At 47.1% G+C, this 19,174-nt stretch overlaps 1 protein-coding gene across 2 annotated transcripts in view; it reads left to right on the forward strand.

Moving 5' to 3' along the window:
* LOC135506104 (rho guanine nucleotide exchange factor TIAM2-like) overlaps positions 1-19,174 on the forward strand; it is a 68,347-nt gene that overhangs the window by 28,817 nt on the left and 20,356 nt on the right. Inside the window, exons 2-11 of one of the 2 annotated variants that reach the window (XM_064925536.1) lie at positions 3,469-3,647; positions 4,244-5,545; positions 8,035-8,524; positions 8,844-9,019; positions 11,674-11,898; positions 13,068-13,253; positions 13,500-13,646; positions 16,747-16,809; positions 17,813-17,980; positions 18,987-19,124. In XM_064925536.1, coding sequence (XP_064781608.1) covers positions 4,250-5,545; positions 8,035-8,524; positions 8,844-9,019; positions 11,674-11,898; positions 13,068-13,253; positions 13,500-13,646; positions 16,747-16,809; positions 17,813-17,980; positions 18,987-19,124 — 2,889 coding nt within the window. In that variant the 5' untranslated portion in view covers positions 3,469-3,647; positions 4,244-4,249. The remainder of the gene's footprint in view (positions 1-3,468; positions 3,648-4,243; positions 5,546-8,034; positions 8,525-8,843; positions 9,020-11,673; positions 11,899-13,067; positions 13,254-13,499; positions 13,647-16,746; positions 16,810-17,812; positions 17,981-18,986; positions 19,125-19,174) is intronic. The other variant, XM_064925537.1, reaches the window with a different exon arrangement.

Raw genomic sequence — 19,174 nt, forward strand, 5'->3', positions numbered from 1 at the left:
ATATACTGACCAGGTGAATCTAGGTGAAAGCTATGATCGCTTATTGATGCCACTTACTAAATCCACTTCAAGTAGTGTAGATGAAGGGGAGGAGCCTGGTTAAAGAATGATTTTTAACAACTCTACATACACAGTATTATTTTAAACAACTTTCTGATAGTTTATTTAATCATTTTGCATTTTTCTGTGAATGTGAATGTGTCCATTTACAATGGATAATTCCATTCTCAGTCTGGTGTAGTCATAAAGTAAGCTTCAGCTTGTGTGTTATTACAATAGTAGCTCATAGCAGTAGATTTTTAGTTGGGAGTTCTCGGCAGCAGCAGATGGGTTCTAACGACATAAAGTTGATGAAGAGAAGAGTCTGTGCCAGGTTTTAACGGTCCGTTTGGAACGCTGCCAGGTTGCTCTCTGTCTGTGCCAGGTTTTAACGGTCCATTTGGAACGCTGCCAGGTTGCTCTCTGTCTGTGCCAGGTTTTAACCCGCTGCCAGGTTGCTCTCTGTCTGTGCCAGGTTTTAACGGTCCATTTGGAATGCTGCCAGGTTGCTCTCTGTCTGTACCAGGTTTTAACGGTCCATTTGGAACGCTGCCAGGTTGCTCTGTCTGTGTCAGGTTTTAACGGTCCATTTGGAACGCTGCCAGGTTGCTCTCTGTCTGTGCCAGCTCTCTATCCCCTCAAATGTTATTTGTCACATGCGCCGAATACAACAGGTGTTGACCTTACAGTGAAGTGCTTACTTACAAGCCCTTTAACCAAAAATGCAGTTTTAAGAAAAATATGTGTTAAGAAAGCATTTACTAAATTAAACTGAAGTAAAAAATAAATAATAATAAAATAGAAATAAAGAAAATATACAAAGTAAAAAAAATATATATATATATATATATATATATATATATATATATATATTTTAGTTAAAATAAATAACAATAGAAATAGAACAAATAATTTGATCTGTTGGAGTGGTATGCAAATTGGAGTGGGTCTAGGGTTTCTGGGATAATGTTATTGGCGTGAGTCACGACCAGTCTTTCAAAGCACTTCTTGACTACAGACATGAGTGCTATAGGTCAGTAGTCATTGGTGTTCTTGGGCACAGGGACTATGGTAATCTGATTGAAACATGTTGGTATTACAGACTCGGTCAGGGACAGGTTGAAAATTTCAGTGAAGACACTGGTCAGCGCATGCTCGGAGTACACGTCCTGGTAATCCGTCTGGCACTGCAGCCTTGTGAATGTTGACCTGTTTAAAGGTCTTCCTCTCATCGGCTACGGAGAGCTTAATCATACAGTCGTCGGGAACAGCTGGTGCTCTCATGCATGCTTCATTGTTGCTTTCCTCGAAGCAAGCATAGAAGTCATTTAGCCCATCTGGTAGGCTTGTGTCACTGGGCAGCTCGCAGCTGTGATTCCCTTTGTAGTCCTTAATAGTTTGCAAGCCCTGCCACGTCCGACGAGTGTCGGAGCCGGTGTAGTACGATTCAATCTTAGTCCTGTGTTGACATTTTGACTGTTTGATGGCTTGTCGGAGGTCGTAGTGGGATTTATTATAAGCGTATTAGTGTCCCTCTCCTTGAAAGTGGTAGTTCTAGCCTTTATCTCAGTGCGGATGTTGCCTGTAATCCATGGCTTCTGGTTGGGATATGTACGTACGGTCAGTGTGAGGACGACATCGTCGATGCACTCATTAATTAAGCCAGTGACTGATGTGGTACTCATCAATGTTATTGGAAGAATCCTGGAACATATAATAGTCCTATAGCTTAGCATCCGCTTCATCGAACCACTTCCGTACTGAGCGCGTCACTGGTACTTTCTGTATGAGTTTTTGCTTGTAAGCAGGAATCAGGAGGATAGTTATGGGCAGATTTGCCAAATGGGCGGCAAGGGAGAGCTTTGTATGTGTTTCTGTGTGTGGAGTAAAGGTGATCTAGAGTTTTTGCCTCTAGTTGCACAGGTGACATGCTGGTAAAAAATGTGAAAAGACAGATTTCAGTTCCCCTGCAATAAAATCACCGGCCACTTGGTGCTCCACATCTGGATGTGTATTTCCATGTGTGTTTATGGTCCTATACAGCTCATTGAGTCTTAGTATCAGCGTCGATTTGTGGTTGTAAATAGACAGCTATGAAAAATTTGGATGAAAACTCTCTTGGTAAATAGTATGGTCTGCAGCTTATCAATATGGCCGTTGTGGAGTTCTGCACCAGGGGCTCATTGTGATTAAAGAATGCCAGGGTCAAGGGTGACATAGGGGTGATGGGGCTTCCCCTGCAAGGGAGCAGGTGGCCTATAGGAGAGGCACAACAAAAGTGTTGCCCGCCACCTGCTTGCACCTTTAACCATTCATGGCCTCCTTGTCTGCAGCGCAAGCCGACAACTGTGTCACAAAGCGTCGCTTCCACAGATCTGCCCACCGCACAGGCCCATAGTCTAGGGTCCCAGCCAAGTGGCAGACCATTGACTGGCTGAAAGCGCAGCCCATCAGCCTTTTAACACAGACAGCGAGTGCCAAATACAATCTGTCCCTCTGCTGCTCTGAATGACAGATGTGATAATGACTTTGCTGTTCTTCTGTCCTCCTCAACATTCTAGAATGTAGCCTAATGACTGGAGTCAACCAGTTACTATTTTCTCTGCCATCAGACTAGGCGTTCGATGTTTCCTGATCGTTGCTTCCTGTTGGGTGTAATTGAAGGGGTCAAAGGTTGTGGATGTGTTTAGGGTCAGCGGTGTGATGTATTCTCACCCTGCTTTGTGTAACCAGGGGCTCCACCTCTCCTCTCCTTCTCTCCTCTCCTCCTCAGTATGAATGAGGCCAGGACAGGACAGGCATAGTGCTGCTATAGTTTACTGATGGAACACGGTGCACCTTAGGCCACTCCGACCTCTGACCCCTCTCTGTCTCTCTCAGGAAATGAGAACTCTGGACAATACTCTGAGGGTTTATCTGTTTCAGGAAACACTGGGGTTGATGTCATTGTATTTCAAAATGTCTGTAATTGTTTTACCTTATAGATATGTTCTCTTTCATCCATTTTGGCTTGATCTTGAGCTGTTGGGAGACTTCTAACTTGTGGTATTTAAAAAAAGTTTAAAACTGATTTAGAGACATTGCTCACGGTGATGTTGAAATAGCCTTGTTTGATAACTTAAACTGAACGGTCTTAGAGTCGAGGGTTTCTGTTTTTAAAAAGGAAAGGAAATTGCTAGGAATTCCTGAGAACCAAAATAAACAGGCGACAGAATGAAGTCCGCTTTTAAAAAGTCTGTTCAGCAGCTCAGTAGCAGTACGTCATGGAAGGAGGCTGAGTGGGGGGCGGACCAAGCCAAGGAACAAGGGGTGTCTAGATTTAGAGTGGGGGTTGCAAAGGGGGTCCTCCTAACCACAGTGGGCTCACATACAAGGCAGACTGTGTGTGTGGAACTAACTGAAGTCCCTCCCTCCTCTGTTTCCCTACAGATGAGCTGGAGACAGAGAGAGAGATAGAGAGAGCAAGCGAGTGAGCAGCTGTGTGTGTGAGTGTGAGAGAGGTGCTGAGTTCTGAAGAGTTCACACAACACGACAGAGCCCAGCTAGCGCTGCTGACACGGACTATGCAGAATAGTGTCTGAGTTTGTCCTGAGGATAGCCACCAAGTGGTAAGATAACTTTACAGCTGGTGTGTGTATACTGTAGTTTGTTGTTTTTATGTGCTTTTGTTTTAATTTAACCTCGTGATTTCATTTAGTTTTATTAAAATGTATGTGATTTTATTTAATTGTATTTACCTTTATGTGATTTCATTTGATTTAATTGAACCTTTTTTAACCATTTAACTATTTGTCAGACGGCAGTCAAGCATCGATCATCATGTCACCAGAATAACACCTTCAATATTTATTGGAAAGGAGCATCAAGCTCATCACCGTACACTTTCACCACCCTGTGAAGTTCATCATAACTTATTTCATTTGTTGCCTAATAAACTGCATGGTTTTCCGAGTCGGAGTGGGAGGACCACACACCATATCATAGCTTGACTTTGATATGATGGTTATTATAGCAATATTTGCGTAAAAAGTCATTTCCACCACCATTTCCCGCATAATTCATTTTAGCGACACAAAAAGACACCACAGCTGTCCTGACTTTTTTATTTTATACGATATGACTTTACTGTGGATGAATGTGTGATTATTGGCATTCTCTCTTGATTATCTCTCATGCTGATGTTTTGTCTTCTGCACTACTACAGATCAGAATGGGAAACACTGACAGCCAGTACAGCCACTTCAATGTCCCTGGGAAACCCAAACCCTGCTCTCTAAAGTTCCACTCCATTAAGGAGGAAGTCCTGTCCCCCAATAGCAGGAGGAGGGACATAGAGGGGGGCGGCCAGGAGTACAAAACCAGAGACAAGGGAGGGAGGGTCTGCCTGCCCCAGCAGAAGATCACTCACAACCAGCCTTATGGCTTGTCGCAACACTACGAGCACCACATCACCAAGGAGGGCAGGGGGCTGAGAGGGCCCCCAGGAGCCAAGCTGAAGTCCAGCTCTCCACAGTGTTGTGGCAGAGGGGACAGCTCCCAAGTGACCAGGAAAAGCAGTGGTCATAACAGCTATGGTTTCCTGGAGAGTAGCGGGGAGAATGTGAACGGTCTCGGTGCTAACAGGCAGCGCACCCCTGAGATGACTTCTCTGTGTGAGCCAATAGAGAGCCGCAGCAGCCCCAAGGTGCTCCTCAGTAAGGACGGCAGCATGCGTGTGGAGTTCACCAATGCCAGGAGGATGTCTCTGGAGCCGCAGGGTCTGTCAGGCCACAGCCACAATGCAGTAGCAGCCCCAGAGCCCTCTCTGACTAGGACCAGTAAGGGTAGCTCGCTCAGCTCCGAGGGCTCCTGGTACGACTCTCCTTGGGGGAACACCACAGAGCTCAATGATAATGTGTTCACATGTAGTCAGACCGCAACGAGGGACAACAGTAGTGGCTACACCACCTACTCCTCCACGCGCACTGAGGAGACGGGCTGCGGCTACAACACCTTCTCATCCGCCCGTACTGAGGACATGTCCCCGGGGTTCAACCCCAACCTCCTCTTCCAGACCATGGATAGTAATGGACAATATGCAAGCCGAGGGTTTAACAGCAACGGTTATAAATCTTGCTCTTTGGGCCGCACTGAGGACAGTGGCATCGGAGATTCTATGATTCTCTACCCGGAGCAGAGTCAGTTTAGCCTCATCTCCCCTCCCGTGTCCCTATCTGACCTCAGCATGGTGGCTACATACCCCACCCCTCACTTCCAGGACATCCCCCAGCGCCGGGCATCGCTGGCCTCGGTGCTGACCCTGGACGTGGGCGAGCAGGAGGAGAGCTCAGAGTCGGGCGACCAGTGCTACTCCTCCGCTCACAGTCACACGCTGCCCTGCAGGAGGGTCGCCACCGAGCCTACCGCCATCGTCATCAGCAACAGCAGGAAGGACAACCTGAAGAGCCGAATCCGGCGCCTCAGCGACTGGACAGGAAGTCTAAGCAGGAAGAAGAGAAGACTACAGGTTAGGAAGGAGGGGAAGAAAGGGGAGATGGAAGGAGGAGGGGAGGGTACATAGTGAAGGGGGAAAGGAAGTAAGACTGGACATGTACTGTAGACTCTTTATCAGATGACCTGTTGCCAGTTATCTATGACATGAGACTGCAGGCTGACTATGTGTGATGGTTAACTCATTGTTCAGGTTGTTTTGCTCAACGTGATTGGCTGATGGCCGTTGGCTCTTAGAACCAATCAGATGAAGCAGAACACTGCAGTGTCACAGGAATATCTCTCTGACAAACATCATCCTATCATCCTAATACTATCAGGCTCACAGTTGACAGACTGGAGCCTTGGAGATACTTGTATAGATTGTTCTTTAAACAAAATCAGCAAGTGAGAGAAACTCTCTTAAACACTACTATGAAAGGAAAAACCCCACAAAAGAAAGTATTCTAACAAACGTTTCAGAACCTTACATCATTATGACAGATGTTATGTACGTCTCCTTAAGGCTTTGTGTCGAATTTGAGGGGAAAGATTTCAAAGGTCAGAGTCACACATGACCAAGCATTTTCCAGCATTACTTGAGCTGCTAAAATACTGCCGTGAACAGCCTTTATTTGTCGACAGTGGACAAGAGGATGGAATCAGGTAATAATGATGGTGTTATATGAGGCTGAGACCCCGCCTCCTGGCTATGTAAGAGGAGCCCTCTACCTTTCTCTGTATTGTACAGCAGGCTGAGACCCCGCCTCCTGGCTATGTAAGAGGAGCCCTCTACCTTTCTCTGTATTGTACAGCAGGTTGAGACCCCGCCTCCTGGCTATGTAAGAGGAGCCCTCTACCTTTCTCTGTATTGTACAGCAGGCTGAGACCCCGCCTCCTGGCTATGTAAGAGGAGCCCTCTACCTTTCTCTGTATTGTACAGCAGGCTGAGACCCCGCCTCCTGGCTATGTAAGAGGAGTCCTCTACCTTTCTCTGTATTGTACAGCAGGCTGAGACCCCGCCTCCTGGCTATGTAAGAGGAGCCCTCTACCTTTCTCTGTATTGTACAGCAGGCTGAGACCCCGCCTCCTGGCTATGTAAGAGGAGCCCTCTACCTTTCTCTGTATTGTACAGCAGGCTGAGACCCCGCCTCCTGGCTATGTAAGAGGAGCCCTCTACCTTTCTCTGTATTGTACAGCAGGCTGAGACCCCGCCTCCTGGCTATGTAAGAGGAGTCCTCTACCTTTCTCTGTATTGTACAGCAGGCTGAGACCCCGCCTCCTGGCTATGTAAGAGGAGCCCTCTACCTTTCTCTGTATTGTATAGCAGGCTGAGACTCCGCCTCCTGGCTATGTAAGAGGAGCCCTCTACCTTTCTCTGTATTGTATAGCAGGCTGAGACCCCGCCTCCTGGCTATGTAAGAGGAGCCCTCTACCTTTCTCTGTATTGTACAGCAGGCTGAGACCCCGCCTCCTGGCTATGTAAGAGGAGTCCTCTACCTTTCTCTGTATTGTACAGCAGGCTGAGACCCCGCCTCCTGGCTATGTAAGAGGATCCCTCTACCTTTCTCTGTATTGTACAGCAGGCTGAGACCCCGCCTCCTGGCTATGTAAGAGGAGTCCTCTACCTTTCTCTGTATTGTACAGCAGGCTGAGACCCCGCCTCCTGGCAATGTAAGAGGAGTCCTCTACCTTTCTCTGTATTGTACAGCAGGCTGAGACCCCGCCTCCTGGCTATGTAAGAGGAGCCCTCTACCTTTCTCTGTATTGTACAGCAGGCTGAGACCCCGCCTCCTGGCTATGTAAGAGGATCCCTCTACCTTTCTCTGTATTGTACAGCAGGCTGAGACCCCGCCTCCTGGCTATGTAAGAGGAGCCCTCTACCTTTCTCTGTATTGTATAGCAGTCTGAGACCCCGCCTCCTGGCTATGTAAGAGGATCCCTCTACCTTTCTCTGACAGGAGAAAGTGTTTATTGTTCGCTATTAATGAGAGATTACGATCGCCGTTCTACTGAACCAGTGATGTTAAGATGGGCTTTGTCTTGTTCCAGTATGAATGGAAATGAATTAATAGGTCAGTGGGTCAAGACTGGAGAGTACTCATTCACACCCAAAGATACCTACACTAGAACTAACTATTCTTGTGCAAGTCACAAGAATGTTTGGATAATATCCATGTGTTCTGTTACCCGTACCAGTGAAATTCCGGGCTGTTATTATAGGGGACGGATTGTTGCAAAAATATTTTACAATATCATGTTAGAGTATCTCACGATACATTTCATATTCTTTTCTAATAGAAATAGACAACAATTGCCTACTGTTCAGGAATTGGTAGTCGAGAAATAGATGAAAATGTGCCTCTTCTGCGTCCCTGATCTTGTGATATTGTAAGATTATCGTTTAACTTTACACACAAAGGTCTAGTTAGTTAACTATTCAGACTTGTTTTCCTCCTCAAAACCATCCTGATCTCTCTCTCTCTTACTCTCTCTCTCTCGCTCTCTTACTCTCTCTCTCCGTAGGAGCCTTATGGTAGTGAGGCCAGTGAAGGCTTTATCATTGGAGTGGATCCTGGGTTAGGTGACTCCAGCTCCCAGGTAACTGGTCCAGCATGGAACTCCCTCCACACCCAGACCCTGTCATTCCGCTCTGGGGCCTCCAGGGGCCAACAGAGCCACAGTGACGCCTTGCGGCAGAACATCTATGAGAATTTCATGCAGGAGCTGGAGACAGGAGACAACAGCGGGACGGAGCGGACCGAGCCCTCGGAGGATGGAGAGGGGCAGGACATGGGAGGAGCAAGGGGAATAGGAGTGGGGGAACAGGGAGAGAGTAGTGGCAGTGGCTCCCTGGGCTCTCTGGAACAGCTGGACCTGCTGTTTGAGAAGGAGCAGGGGGTGGTACGCAGGGCCGGCTGGCTCTCCATCAAACCCCTCCTCACCCTGCATAAGGACAGGAAGCTGGAGCTCGTGGCCCGCAGGAAGTGGCGGCAGTACTGGGTCACGCTCAAAGGTAGGGCTCCCTCCGCCTTCCACCTACACACACTGGAAATAACCAGTAATACATACAGACAATAGGGGTACATCCCCAATGGCACCCTATTCCCTATATAGTGCACTTCTTTTGACCAGAGGCCTAGTGCACTACAAAAGGAATAGGGTGCCATTTGGGATGCTGACTAGGTCTCCCTTGGGAAAGAAGTCTTCTGACCACCATTGGACAACCTGGTTAAATAAAGGTTGCATGCACGCTGTTAGATATATCTTCTGTAGGTATTCCCCATTAAAGCTGTGTGTTAGCTGAAGCCTCCTCTCCTCCCTGGTGCATACAGGGTGTACCCTCCTGTTCTATGAGACCTATGGGAAAAGTAGCTGTCCCGAGCAGGAGCTGTCCCCGTGCTACACCCTGCTTGCTGAGGACAGCATAGTCCAGGCGATCCCTGAACACCCCAAGAAGGAGAACGTCTTCTGCCTGAGCAACGGCTACGGAGATGTCTATCTGTTGCAGGTACGTTCTACCCGAGGCTCACACACAGATTTCTCCCCAAGCTCGGATGTACAGTAGCTATATGAGCTATAGCCTCCACACCCAGCTGGCGGACCGCAGAGTGGATCTGGACCCAGAACAGGGTGATTTAAAAAAAGATTATTATTATATACATATTTTATTTTTTGCTGGGTCAGGCTTCGACCCCTGGTATCATTTAAACACACATAAGACAGGGAAGATTGCATATAATTGCAGTAAATTAGCTTTAAAATAGAAAAAAATAATCTCTGTCCCATAGCAAAATTGTAGAATTGCTGGAAATTAGCTTTAAAACTGCAACATTTTCTCTCCACCAACAAGAGGGGTGTGAACAGTTTGGGGTCGCATGGATTGTGAGGTGGGGGTTTGTTACCACGCTGTTAAATGACATTATCCATCTGGACCTTTGCCACCTAGGAAATGTGGGACCGGACCTTCTCAAATAGTAGTGGAATACCCCGGCGCTATCGTATGCACTGTGAACTCTGTACACTAGCCTGGGGATGAGGTTAGTTCCACACAGACTGTTGTGCCGTCAATGGAGGCATCTGTCATGTTTGAATCTGTAGTACATCATCGTGTTGATTTAGCCTTTACAAATTGGACATTATAACACTCTGAGCTTGTCTCTTGTTTATTTGTAGGATGTTCTCTTTTTCTTAGAGCACAGTGTGAATGGCTGAGAGGAAACATTTTGGGGGGTTTAATAGGTTTCTGCTGTATTTCCTGCTCCTGTCTCACAGGCCCCGGTGACAGGGTTGTGCTTTCTACTCAGACTGCAGTCTGTTGAGAGGGTTGGTTACAGCTCCTGCTATGGGACAAGCACAAGTATGGACTAGGCTGGACATCTGCTTTTTAGGATTTGCTGTGCTGTTGTTTTTGCTTGGTAATGACTGCGTTGGTGTTGGTTATGTCCTGTCTGGGTGTAGTGTCAGCTTCACAGCTCCATTGTTACAGTGTATGTTCTATAAGAGGGTGAAATGGCAGTGTTGGGGAAAACCTCCCTACTGGCTGATCTGAGTTGACTAGTCGTGTATGATTTTTAAATGTTTCACATTTTTATTTCACCTTTATTTAACATGGTTGTCACAATTGTGTGTATAGGTGGCAGGGAAGTCAGGCGCAGGAGAATTAAACTTGGTAAAATGGAGTAATTTAATAAAACAAAACATAACTTCAAAACCATAAATACAAATGAAACAAACTGGGTACGAGGACCCGTCATGCACCAAATACAAAATCAACACGTACTGAACATAAAACAATCTCTGACAAAGACATGATGGGAAACAGAGGATTAAATACACAACAGGTAATGAATGGGATTGAAACCAGGTGTGTAGGAAGACAAGACAAAACCAATGGAAAAATGAAAAATGGATCAATGATGGCTAGAAGACCAGTGACGTCGACCGCCGAGCACTGCCCGAACAAGGAGAAGCATCGACTTCGGCAGAAGTCTTGACACAGGTAGGCCAGTTGAGAACAAGTTCTCAGTTACAACTGCGACCTGGCCAAGATAAAGCAAAGCAGTGCGACAAAAACAACAACACATAAACAAACGTACAGTCAATAACACAAAAGAAAAGAAAATTAGAAAAATCGATGTACAGTTTGTGCAAATGTAGAAGAGTAGGGAGGTAGGCAATAAATAGGCCCTAGAGGTGAATTAATTACAATTTTAGCATTAATACTGGAGTGATAGATGTGCAGATGATGATGTGCAAGTAGAGATACCGGGGTGCAAGAGGGTAAGTAATAATATGGGGATGAGGTAGTTGGGTGGGCTATTTACAGATAGCATCCTCAATGCCACTCTATTTCCCTATATAGTACCCTGTGGGCCCTGGTCAAAAGTAGTGCATGTTAGGAATAGGGTGCCATTTTGGATGCATCCAGTGTGTCTGTTTGGGAATAGGGCTGTTTGCCTCATTTCTCCACATTCGAGAGGGAAGGTCTTTTCTCTTGAATGTGCATTACACTCAGTTTTACGAGCGTTGAAAGCACCTTCTTTTTCTCAGAGAGTAACATTCATTTGATTCAGTTACCAAGTGTTTACCAGACACACAAATCACACCGCAGGGCTGTATCTACCCAGCATCACCATGGCAACGGGGAAACCTTGGCCTGTTGCACTGAGGCACTGAGGGAGTGAAGCCTTATAGCGAAAGTGATGAATGTGTCAAGAGGCTTTTGTTTGGCACTTAAGGATCCCCATCTGGGAATAGAGAGAGAAAGCAGAGCAATGACAACCATGTTCCCCTGCCCTTCCCTTAGGCTGGCACTGTGTCACCTGTCCCCATGTTCCCCTGCCCTTCCCTTAGCCTGGCACTGTTAACCTGGCCCCATGTTCCCCTGCCCTTCCCTTAGCCTGGCACTGTTAACCTGGCCCCATGTTCCCCTGCCCTTCCCTTAGCCTGGCACTGTGTCACCTGGCCCAATGTTCCCCTGCTCTTCCCTTAGCCTGGCACTGTGTCACCTGGCCCCATGTTCCCCTGCCCTTCCCTTAGCCTGGCACTGTGTCACCTGGCCCAATGTTCCCCTGCCCTTCCCTTAGCCTGGCACTGTGTCACCTGGCCCCATGTTCCCCTGCCCCATGGCACTGTGTCACCTGGCCTCATTCCTCCCCGCAGGCTGCTAATCAGACAGACCTGGAGAACTGGGTGACAGCCATCCACTCTGCCAGCGCCTCTCTGCTGGCTAAGAGACAGGGGAAGGAGGACACAGTGCGGTTACTGAGGAGCCAGACTGGTGCCCTGCTGCAGAAGATAGACATGGACAGTAAGATGAAGAAGATGGCTGAGTTGCAGCTTTCTGTCATCAGTGACCAGAGGAACAGGAAGGCTATCAAAAGCCAGGTGAGGCACTGGGATGTGTGTGTGTGTGTGTGTGTGTGTGTGTGTGTGTGTGTGTGTGTGTGTGTGTGTGTGTGTGTGTGTGTGTGTGTGTGTGTGTGTGTGTGTGTGTGTGTGTGTGTGTGTGTGTGTGTGTGTGTGTGTGTGTGTGTGTGTGTGTGTGTGTGTGTGTCAAGATCAGAGGCCACTGTTAGTCCTAGCCATTCAAACAAGCAGTTAGTTAAATTGGCCTATTAAGTCATCAGTGTCTGAGCTCCATGGAAACCAGACCATTCTCCCTCTGAAGAGCCACACATATACACCTGCATGACATCTTCTTGTTTCTGTCCGCATAGCCTGCGAGTTAGAACGTTCATGTAATGGCTGAAATCATTCAGTTATTACACCGTTCCTTGTGGTTGTGGAACATACTGACATGAGCCCAGATGTGTTGGCAGCAGAGTTTGTTGAAACTGGGGTTTTATGCTTTCAGACCCATGCAAGATGACATAAGGAAAGTAATTTGTATTCCAGATGTTCTCAGTCTAACAGACTAGTACAACACATTCGGTCCACTCCACATAGAAGTCTGTTGTAATGGGAAACCCAGATGAGGGGGACATTTTGCAGAACACACACCAAATGCAGATGAGGAGGATGTTTTATTGCGTAACACACACCAATGCGGATGAGGAGAACATTTTATTCCGTAGCACACCAATGAAGATGATCGTTCCTCTTCCCTGGGTGTGTTGGATAAGGGCGATTTAATGTGATTATGTGGCATAGCTCCAATGAGCCATGTGACTTGTTCAGCAGTTAGCCACGCCCCTTTTGATTCCCTGATGCCATTCAGTCACCTCGTCGCCCTCTGTGTGCTATGGTGGGACCAGAGCCACATCTCATTACTAAAAATGTTTTTTTTTAATTCTCTGCTGTTTTGCTTTGTGTAATGTCACATCACCAACAGTTTTGGAAATAAGGTTGCTATCATGGTGAACTGTGTCAAAGTTGGCCAAACTCTCTATGTACTGTATATGGTTCTGAGTGTGACTGTGAGCATGTGTTTCTGCCTTGCCTAGTCTCTCATTGTCAATAAGAGGGTGGAGAAGTCATCCTGTCACCTTGAGAGTGACTCTAACCCTGTGTACTGTGATGTGACCCTGTCTGTCTGTCTGTCTGTTTCTCCCCAGATCCAGCAATGGGAGCAGAACCTGGAGAAGTTCAACATCGACCTGTTCCGGATGCGCTGTTACCTGGCCAGCCTGCAGGGCAGTGAGCTCCCCAACCCTAAGAGTCTCCTGGCCGTGGCCGGACGGCCCTCCAAAACCACCCTGGGACGCCTGGGGATCTTCTCTGTCTCCTCCTTTCATGCCCTGGTGATCGACTGCTTTACACCCATATCAACCCTCCACTTGGGACATTCACATTTCACACGTTCTCTGGACCAGTTCCATTGAAAACTCGTTATTTATCCCCGTTTAAGAAAGCGATTAAGAATGTTATTGAATGCTGCTATATTTATTATGATCAAAAAACATCAGCCTGTTCTCTGGTCAGATTTTTAATACAGATAAAATAAGTCTCTAACCACAGAAGTGATGTCTTTTAATGTCTGTTCTCAGATCTGCACCCGTGACGAGGCGACCCTGCGGAGGCGTTGCCAATCTCTTTCCCGGGGGACACGGAACAAGAGGAGTATCTTCTCTTCCCTCAAGGGTCTGGACAGCCTGACCAAACGCAGCAAGGAGAAGAGGCAGTCCATGTCCCAGGTAAAATAAAACCTTCCTACAACCTCCCTAAAACGTCCTTACAACCTTCTTACAACCTCCCTACAATCTGCCTACAATCTCCCTACAACCGCCCTACAACCTATTTACAACTTCACAACAACCTTCCTACAACCTCCCTAGAACCTCCCACTCCCACGTGAGTGGTCAAAGTAAATAATAAGTCATTGAGGAGGCAGATAATGTTCTGTACTCGATAAACCTCTGGATTACCCTCCCAAAGCCTGTATTAGGGTAACTGAACCTGTCAACTGGGACAGATCTGTGCGGTTGCCCCCTGCTACCCCATTTGCTGCGGCGCCCATGTTTGCCTTTTTCCCGTTCTCCTTTTTATCACCTGTATAAACAATCTTTTACAAGAGACCTCTTGGCTCCGGACCCGACAGCACGTTTCTGGAGGCTTTCTCTTTTTGAACAGAGAGCATGTTTGATAAATCCAGCAGAGACGGAGTGGAATGTGTTTCCAGCACTAACTGACTCCTCGCCAACCCATAAATTAGCCAGACGGACAGGGTTGAACTTGCAACATTTTCCTGCTCATCGTAAAGCTATCTTTCCTGTACGTCGTTTGGGAACATTACAAACTGAGGCAATGATTGAGGGAGTTGTTTTGTTTTCCCCGGTCAGGGGCAGTAGTTAGCAACCTGCTGAAATTCTCATCATCAGTCATTGAAGTCAAGTCAGTACTCTCCAACACCACTGTCCAAGCCCCAGACCCTATCCCAGCCCCCAGCTGTTCCAGCCCCTATCCCAGCCCCCAGCTGTTCCAGCCCCTATCCCAGCCCCTATCCCAGCCCCCAGCTGTTCCAGCCCCTATCCCAGCCCCCAGCTGTTCCAGCCCCTATCCCAGCCCCTATCCCAGCCCCCAGCTGTTCCAGCCCCTATCCCAGCCCCCAGCTGTCCCAGCCCCTATCCCAGCCCCCAGCTGTCCCAGCCCCTATCCCAGCCCCCAGCTGTCCCAGCCCCTATCCCAGCCCCCAGCTGTCCCAGCTGTCCCAGCCCCTATCCCAGCCCCCAGCTGTCCCAGCCCCTATCCCAGCCCCCAGCTGTCCCAGCCACGGCCCCTGTCTTCGTCCCTGCCCAATCCCCTATTCCCCAGCCCCTATCCCAGCATCAGACCCAGCACTATTCCCCAGCTCCAGCCCCTGCTGCAGCCCCAACCACTGTCCTTGTCCAAGCCCCCAGCCCATATCCCAGCTTTAGTGCCTGCATCTCCCTCTGTCTCTGTCTGATAAACAGCTAGCCTTCAGAGAGTGGTCTATTTTGGGATGTTGATAGGATATGTTATCCTTAGGACTCCTGTGAAGGACAAGCCACACTGGGCCCCTCTGCCCGCCATCATTGTTTAGTTCTGTCCAGTCAGTGGGACATTACATTAGACAGATTGACTTGTATAATATGATGATAGGATATACATAGTAAGCCCACTTCACCCCCCTGGCACATGCTCTGTGTTGACATTCTGAAAGATACATCTCACAGTCACACCTGGAGTCTGTTAACTCACATGTCCATATGCTGCTGATCCAGGCAGCATACGTTGGTATGCCCAGGGGTGCCTGGGTAATCAGAACTATCACGTTAATAAATGGTCACTATGTAATATAATACACACTCATACACTGAGTATACCAAACATTCAAGACACCTTCTTAATATTGAGTTGCACCCCCTTATGCCCTCAGAACAGCCTCAATTTGTCAGGGCATGGACTCTACATGGTGTAAAAGGTGACTACAGGGATGGTGGCCCATGTTGACTCCAATGTTTCCCATAGTTGTGTCAAGTTGTCTGGATGTCCTTTGGGTGGTGGACCATTCTTGATACACACAGGAAACTGTTGAGTATGAAAAACCCAGCAGCGTTGCAGTTCTTGACACAAACCGGTGCGCCCAGCACCTACTACCAAACCCGTTCAAAAGCACTTACATCTTTTGTCTTGATCATTCACCCTCTGAACGGCACACATACACATTCTGTCTCAATTGTCTCAAGGCTTAAAGATCCTTCTTTAACCTGTCTCCTCCCATTGGTCTACACTGATTGAAGTGACATCAATAAGGGATCATAGCGTTCACATGCATTCCCCTTGTCAGTCTCTGTCATGGAAAGAGCATAATGTTTTGTACACTCAGTGTATAACATGACGGCCTCTGATCTCTGTACACAGGTCAAACGTACAGTAGTGCCCAAATCCGTACATGATTCCCTCCGTAGTCATGGGGCAGATAGGAAGAGATCACCCAGCAGTGAAGTTCTTTGTTACGAGGCTGAGTCAGAGAAAGCTTAATCTCACTATAGAGGCCAGCTAGACCACTCAATGGAACAGAGATGGAACAGACATTAGAAGCCACATGTGGTTAATTGTTGTAAGCTGCAGCATGCCAGCCCAATGGCGACAAACAGATGGTCTGTGTAAACCGCCGTGACGTCCCACTAAACGTCCTACAGCCCCACATTTACCAAAGGGGATCTACTCTACCCCCTTCTCTCTGCTAGCACAGCAGTTTGTTTTTATTGTAGGGTGATTGGGGGTTGATCACTTTAAGAGCCTTGTAATCGCTTCCAGAGAGCTGTAATGTCAGCGAGTCAAATCAGCCAGTCAAATCAGCCAGTCAGAAAAGGTACAGATGTAAAATGACTAGCTCATTCAAGCATTTTGAGTCCTTTGTACTGCGATTGTTGTTTAGTTCCAGTAAGCTGTTGGCATTTGTTGACACAGGTAAGGTATCTTGTCTCTGTGGTGGTCCTGCCTGCTGCTGGTGGTGGTAGAGGTATCTCTGCTGAGGGCAGACTTGTATCTTGGTGTAGGGGAGACAGTCTCCATCCCCGCCAGCCTGATGAGAGCCGTTCCATCTGCCTGACTCCCAGACCTGTAATTTCAACATCACCAAACCCATTATTTCTTCCCATAGATCCTCCCGAGGCTGATTTAGGTCTCAGTCTGGATCCGAATAGTATCAAAACCTTTGGTTTTAGAGAGATCATTTTAAAAGATATGTAAATATAGACCAGGTAGTTATTTTTAGTGTGCATTCTGCTCCTTGGTCACTTATGAATGTGTGTGTTTTCCATGTTGCAGGTTGTTGAAGGACAAAGTGTTGGAGTGCCTGCTGGCCATGTCCTCAACCACAGCAGCTCTGAGGTACAGTAATCACTTTGTCCGGAAAACATTTTCCAACATGTTAACTCATAATTTCTGCAACCAGTGGAAATATGTGAACACTTCATCTTTCACTAGCTAACCACATTGCAATATTCTATTCAATAACTTTAGGTTGTCATGGATACATTTGATACATCAACCTTTTTCCTCTTTGTTGAAGAAAGTCTCCAAATACTGCCCCTATGTTTGCTCTAGAACCAGGTGTTAGGGAGAAGTACATCCAAAATGGTACCCTATATTCTATATAGTGCACTACTTTTGACCAGGGCACATAGTGACCAGAGCCCTATGGGTATTGCACGATATAGGGAATAGGGTGCCATTTGGGACCTAGTCGAGAAGTATTGTTGTTGATCAATCTCAGCCCAATGGGGGATGGTGAGGGTGGGTGGGATGGAGGAATGGAGGGGGAGCTTTCTATTCACACGGGGTCGGGGTTAGCACAGCTGTCACAGCAGCATCCTGGTATGTTGACCCTGCTTCATGCAAACAGGCAAGCGTGAGGAGGGCAAAGAGCCCTTCGAGGGTCTGGGGGATGGGGGGGGTTAGGCCGACGGAGAATTCCATTGTCACCTAGTGACAGCCCTCTGTACGGCCAGAGAATGGGACCCCCCCCCCCCCCCACACACACAGACCTGTTGTTGTGTGCTTTCAATGTCTTTTGGCTTTAGTTCAATAGACACATAGGTCAGCTGAGACTGGCATGAAAACACACATTTCTGTTGGGGTTTTAATTAAACATCTACGATTGATAGATTTTGTTAATGTCAGGTTTTTTTGTCATCGTGTATTAATATTATAAGAATAATATCTTGTGGCAAAAGTCACAGAATTCAGAACTTTTCACCACAATGCCAAGAGAGATGTTTTATACCTGATTTAATTATTTTAACTTGTTTAATGTAAAACATCTATTTATAAAATACCTATTGTCAGTCATGAAACCTAAATGAACTCCTCCCTCTTTGTCTCTCCGTAACAGAGATTGGACGCTCTTGCCAAAATGCAGTTGATAGCACCACCTAAAGGCGACCCTTGGTTCAGCAGTTTGGAACCTCCAGTCTGTGTGAATATGCCCGAAAGCCAAACAGTTACTCTGCACATCAAACCCGATTTCCTCGTATCAGATGTGCTATCTTTGGCCTGTAAGGTAAGCATACTGCATTTACATTTACATTTAAGTCATTTAGCAGACGCTCTTATCCAGAGCGACTTATCTATCATTATTAATACATTTTAACTCTCTCCTAACTCTGAAGTCAGCATTTTGCGGTGAATTCTCCAGTGACTGATATGGATGTTAAAGGCAAACCGGGAACGATAGAAGAGAATTGTACAGAACAGCTACTAGTTTAATTGCTCTGGATTCCTCAATAATTCATGCTTTCTCTCCATAGAAAGTTCATTCACTACAGCATCATTTTAGCTGATTGGGAACATGAAGAGTATGAGTGATTGTGCGGGAGTGTAGCTAGCTACCGAAGCTGAAGACACTGAACATTTCTGACACACTGAGGCGATGTCACTAATGGCACCCTATTCCCTATATAGTGCACTACTTTTAAACACAGCCCTCTATGGGTATTGGTCAAAAGTAGTGCAGTGGTGTAGTGCAAATGTAGTGCACAACATAAGGAATAATATGGCATTCTGGACGTAGCCTCATTGTTTCCTGATCAAAAGTAGGTCACTACATATGGATTAGGGAGCCAATTGGGCCCATAGGGATTAGGGAGCCATTTGGGTCGCACATTGACTCATTCACTTGGGTCGCACATTGACTCATTCACTTGGGTCGCACATTGACTCATTCACTTGGGTCGCACATTGACGCATTCACTTGGGTCACACATTGACTCATTCACTTGGGTCTCACATTGACGCATTCACTTGGATCACACATTGACTCATTCACTTGGGTCTCACATTGACTCATTCACTTGGGTCGCACATTGACTCATTCACTTGGGTCGCACATTGACTCATTCACTTGGGTTGCACATTGACTCATTCACTTGGGTCGCACATTGACTCATTCACTTGGGTCGCACATTGACTCATTCACTTGGGTTGCACATTGACTCATTCACTTGGGTCGCACATTGACTCATTCACTTGGGTCGCACATTGACTCATTCACTTGGGGCTTGAACTAGGACAGGCACCTGGACCCGAGCCAGCACTGTCTGCGTGTGAGAAGGCTGTTGGGTCAGGACACAGAGACCAGCTCCCCAGCACTCACAGACCCACTACGAGACCTGGTAAGGCCCCAGCTATACAGTAGCAATTCACTGGTAAGCATTCATTGATTTATTCAGTCACTTATTGTGTTAGCTCAGAGTCA

Source organism: Oncorhynchus masou, chromosome 19, assembly GCF_036934945.1.
Source record: "Oncorhynchus masou masou isolate Uvic2021 chromosome 19, UVic_Omas_1.1, whole genome shotgun sequence".
Lineage (NCBI taxonomy): Eukaryota > Metazoa > Chordata > Actinopteri > Salmoniformes > Salmonidae > Oncorhynchus > Oncorhynchus masou.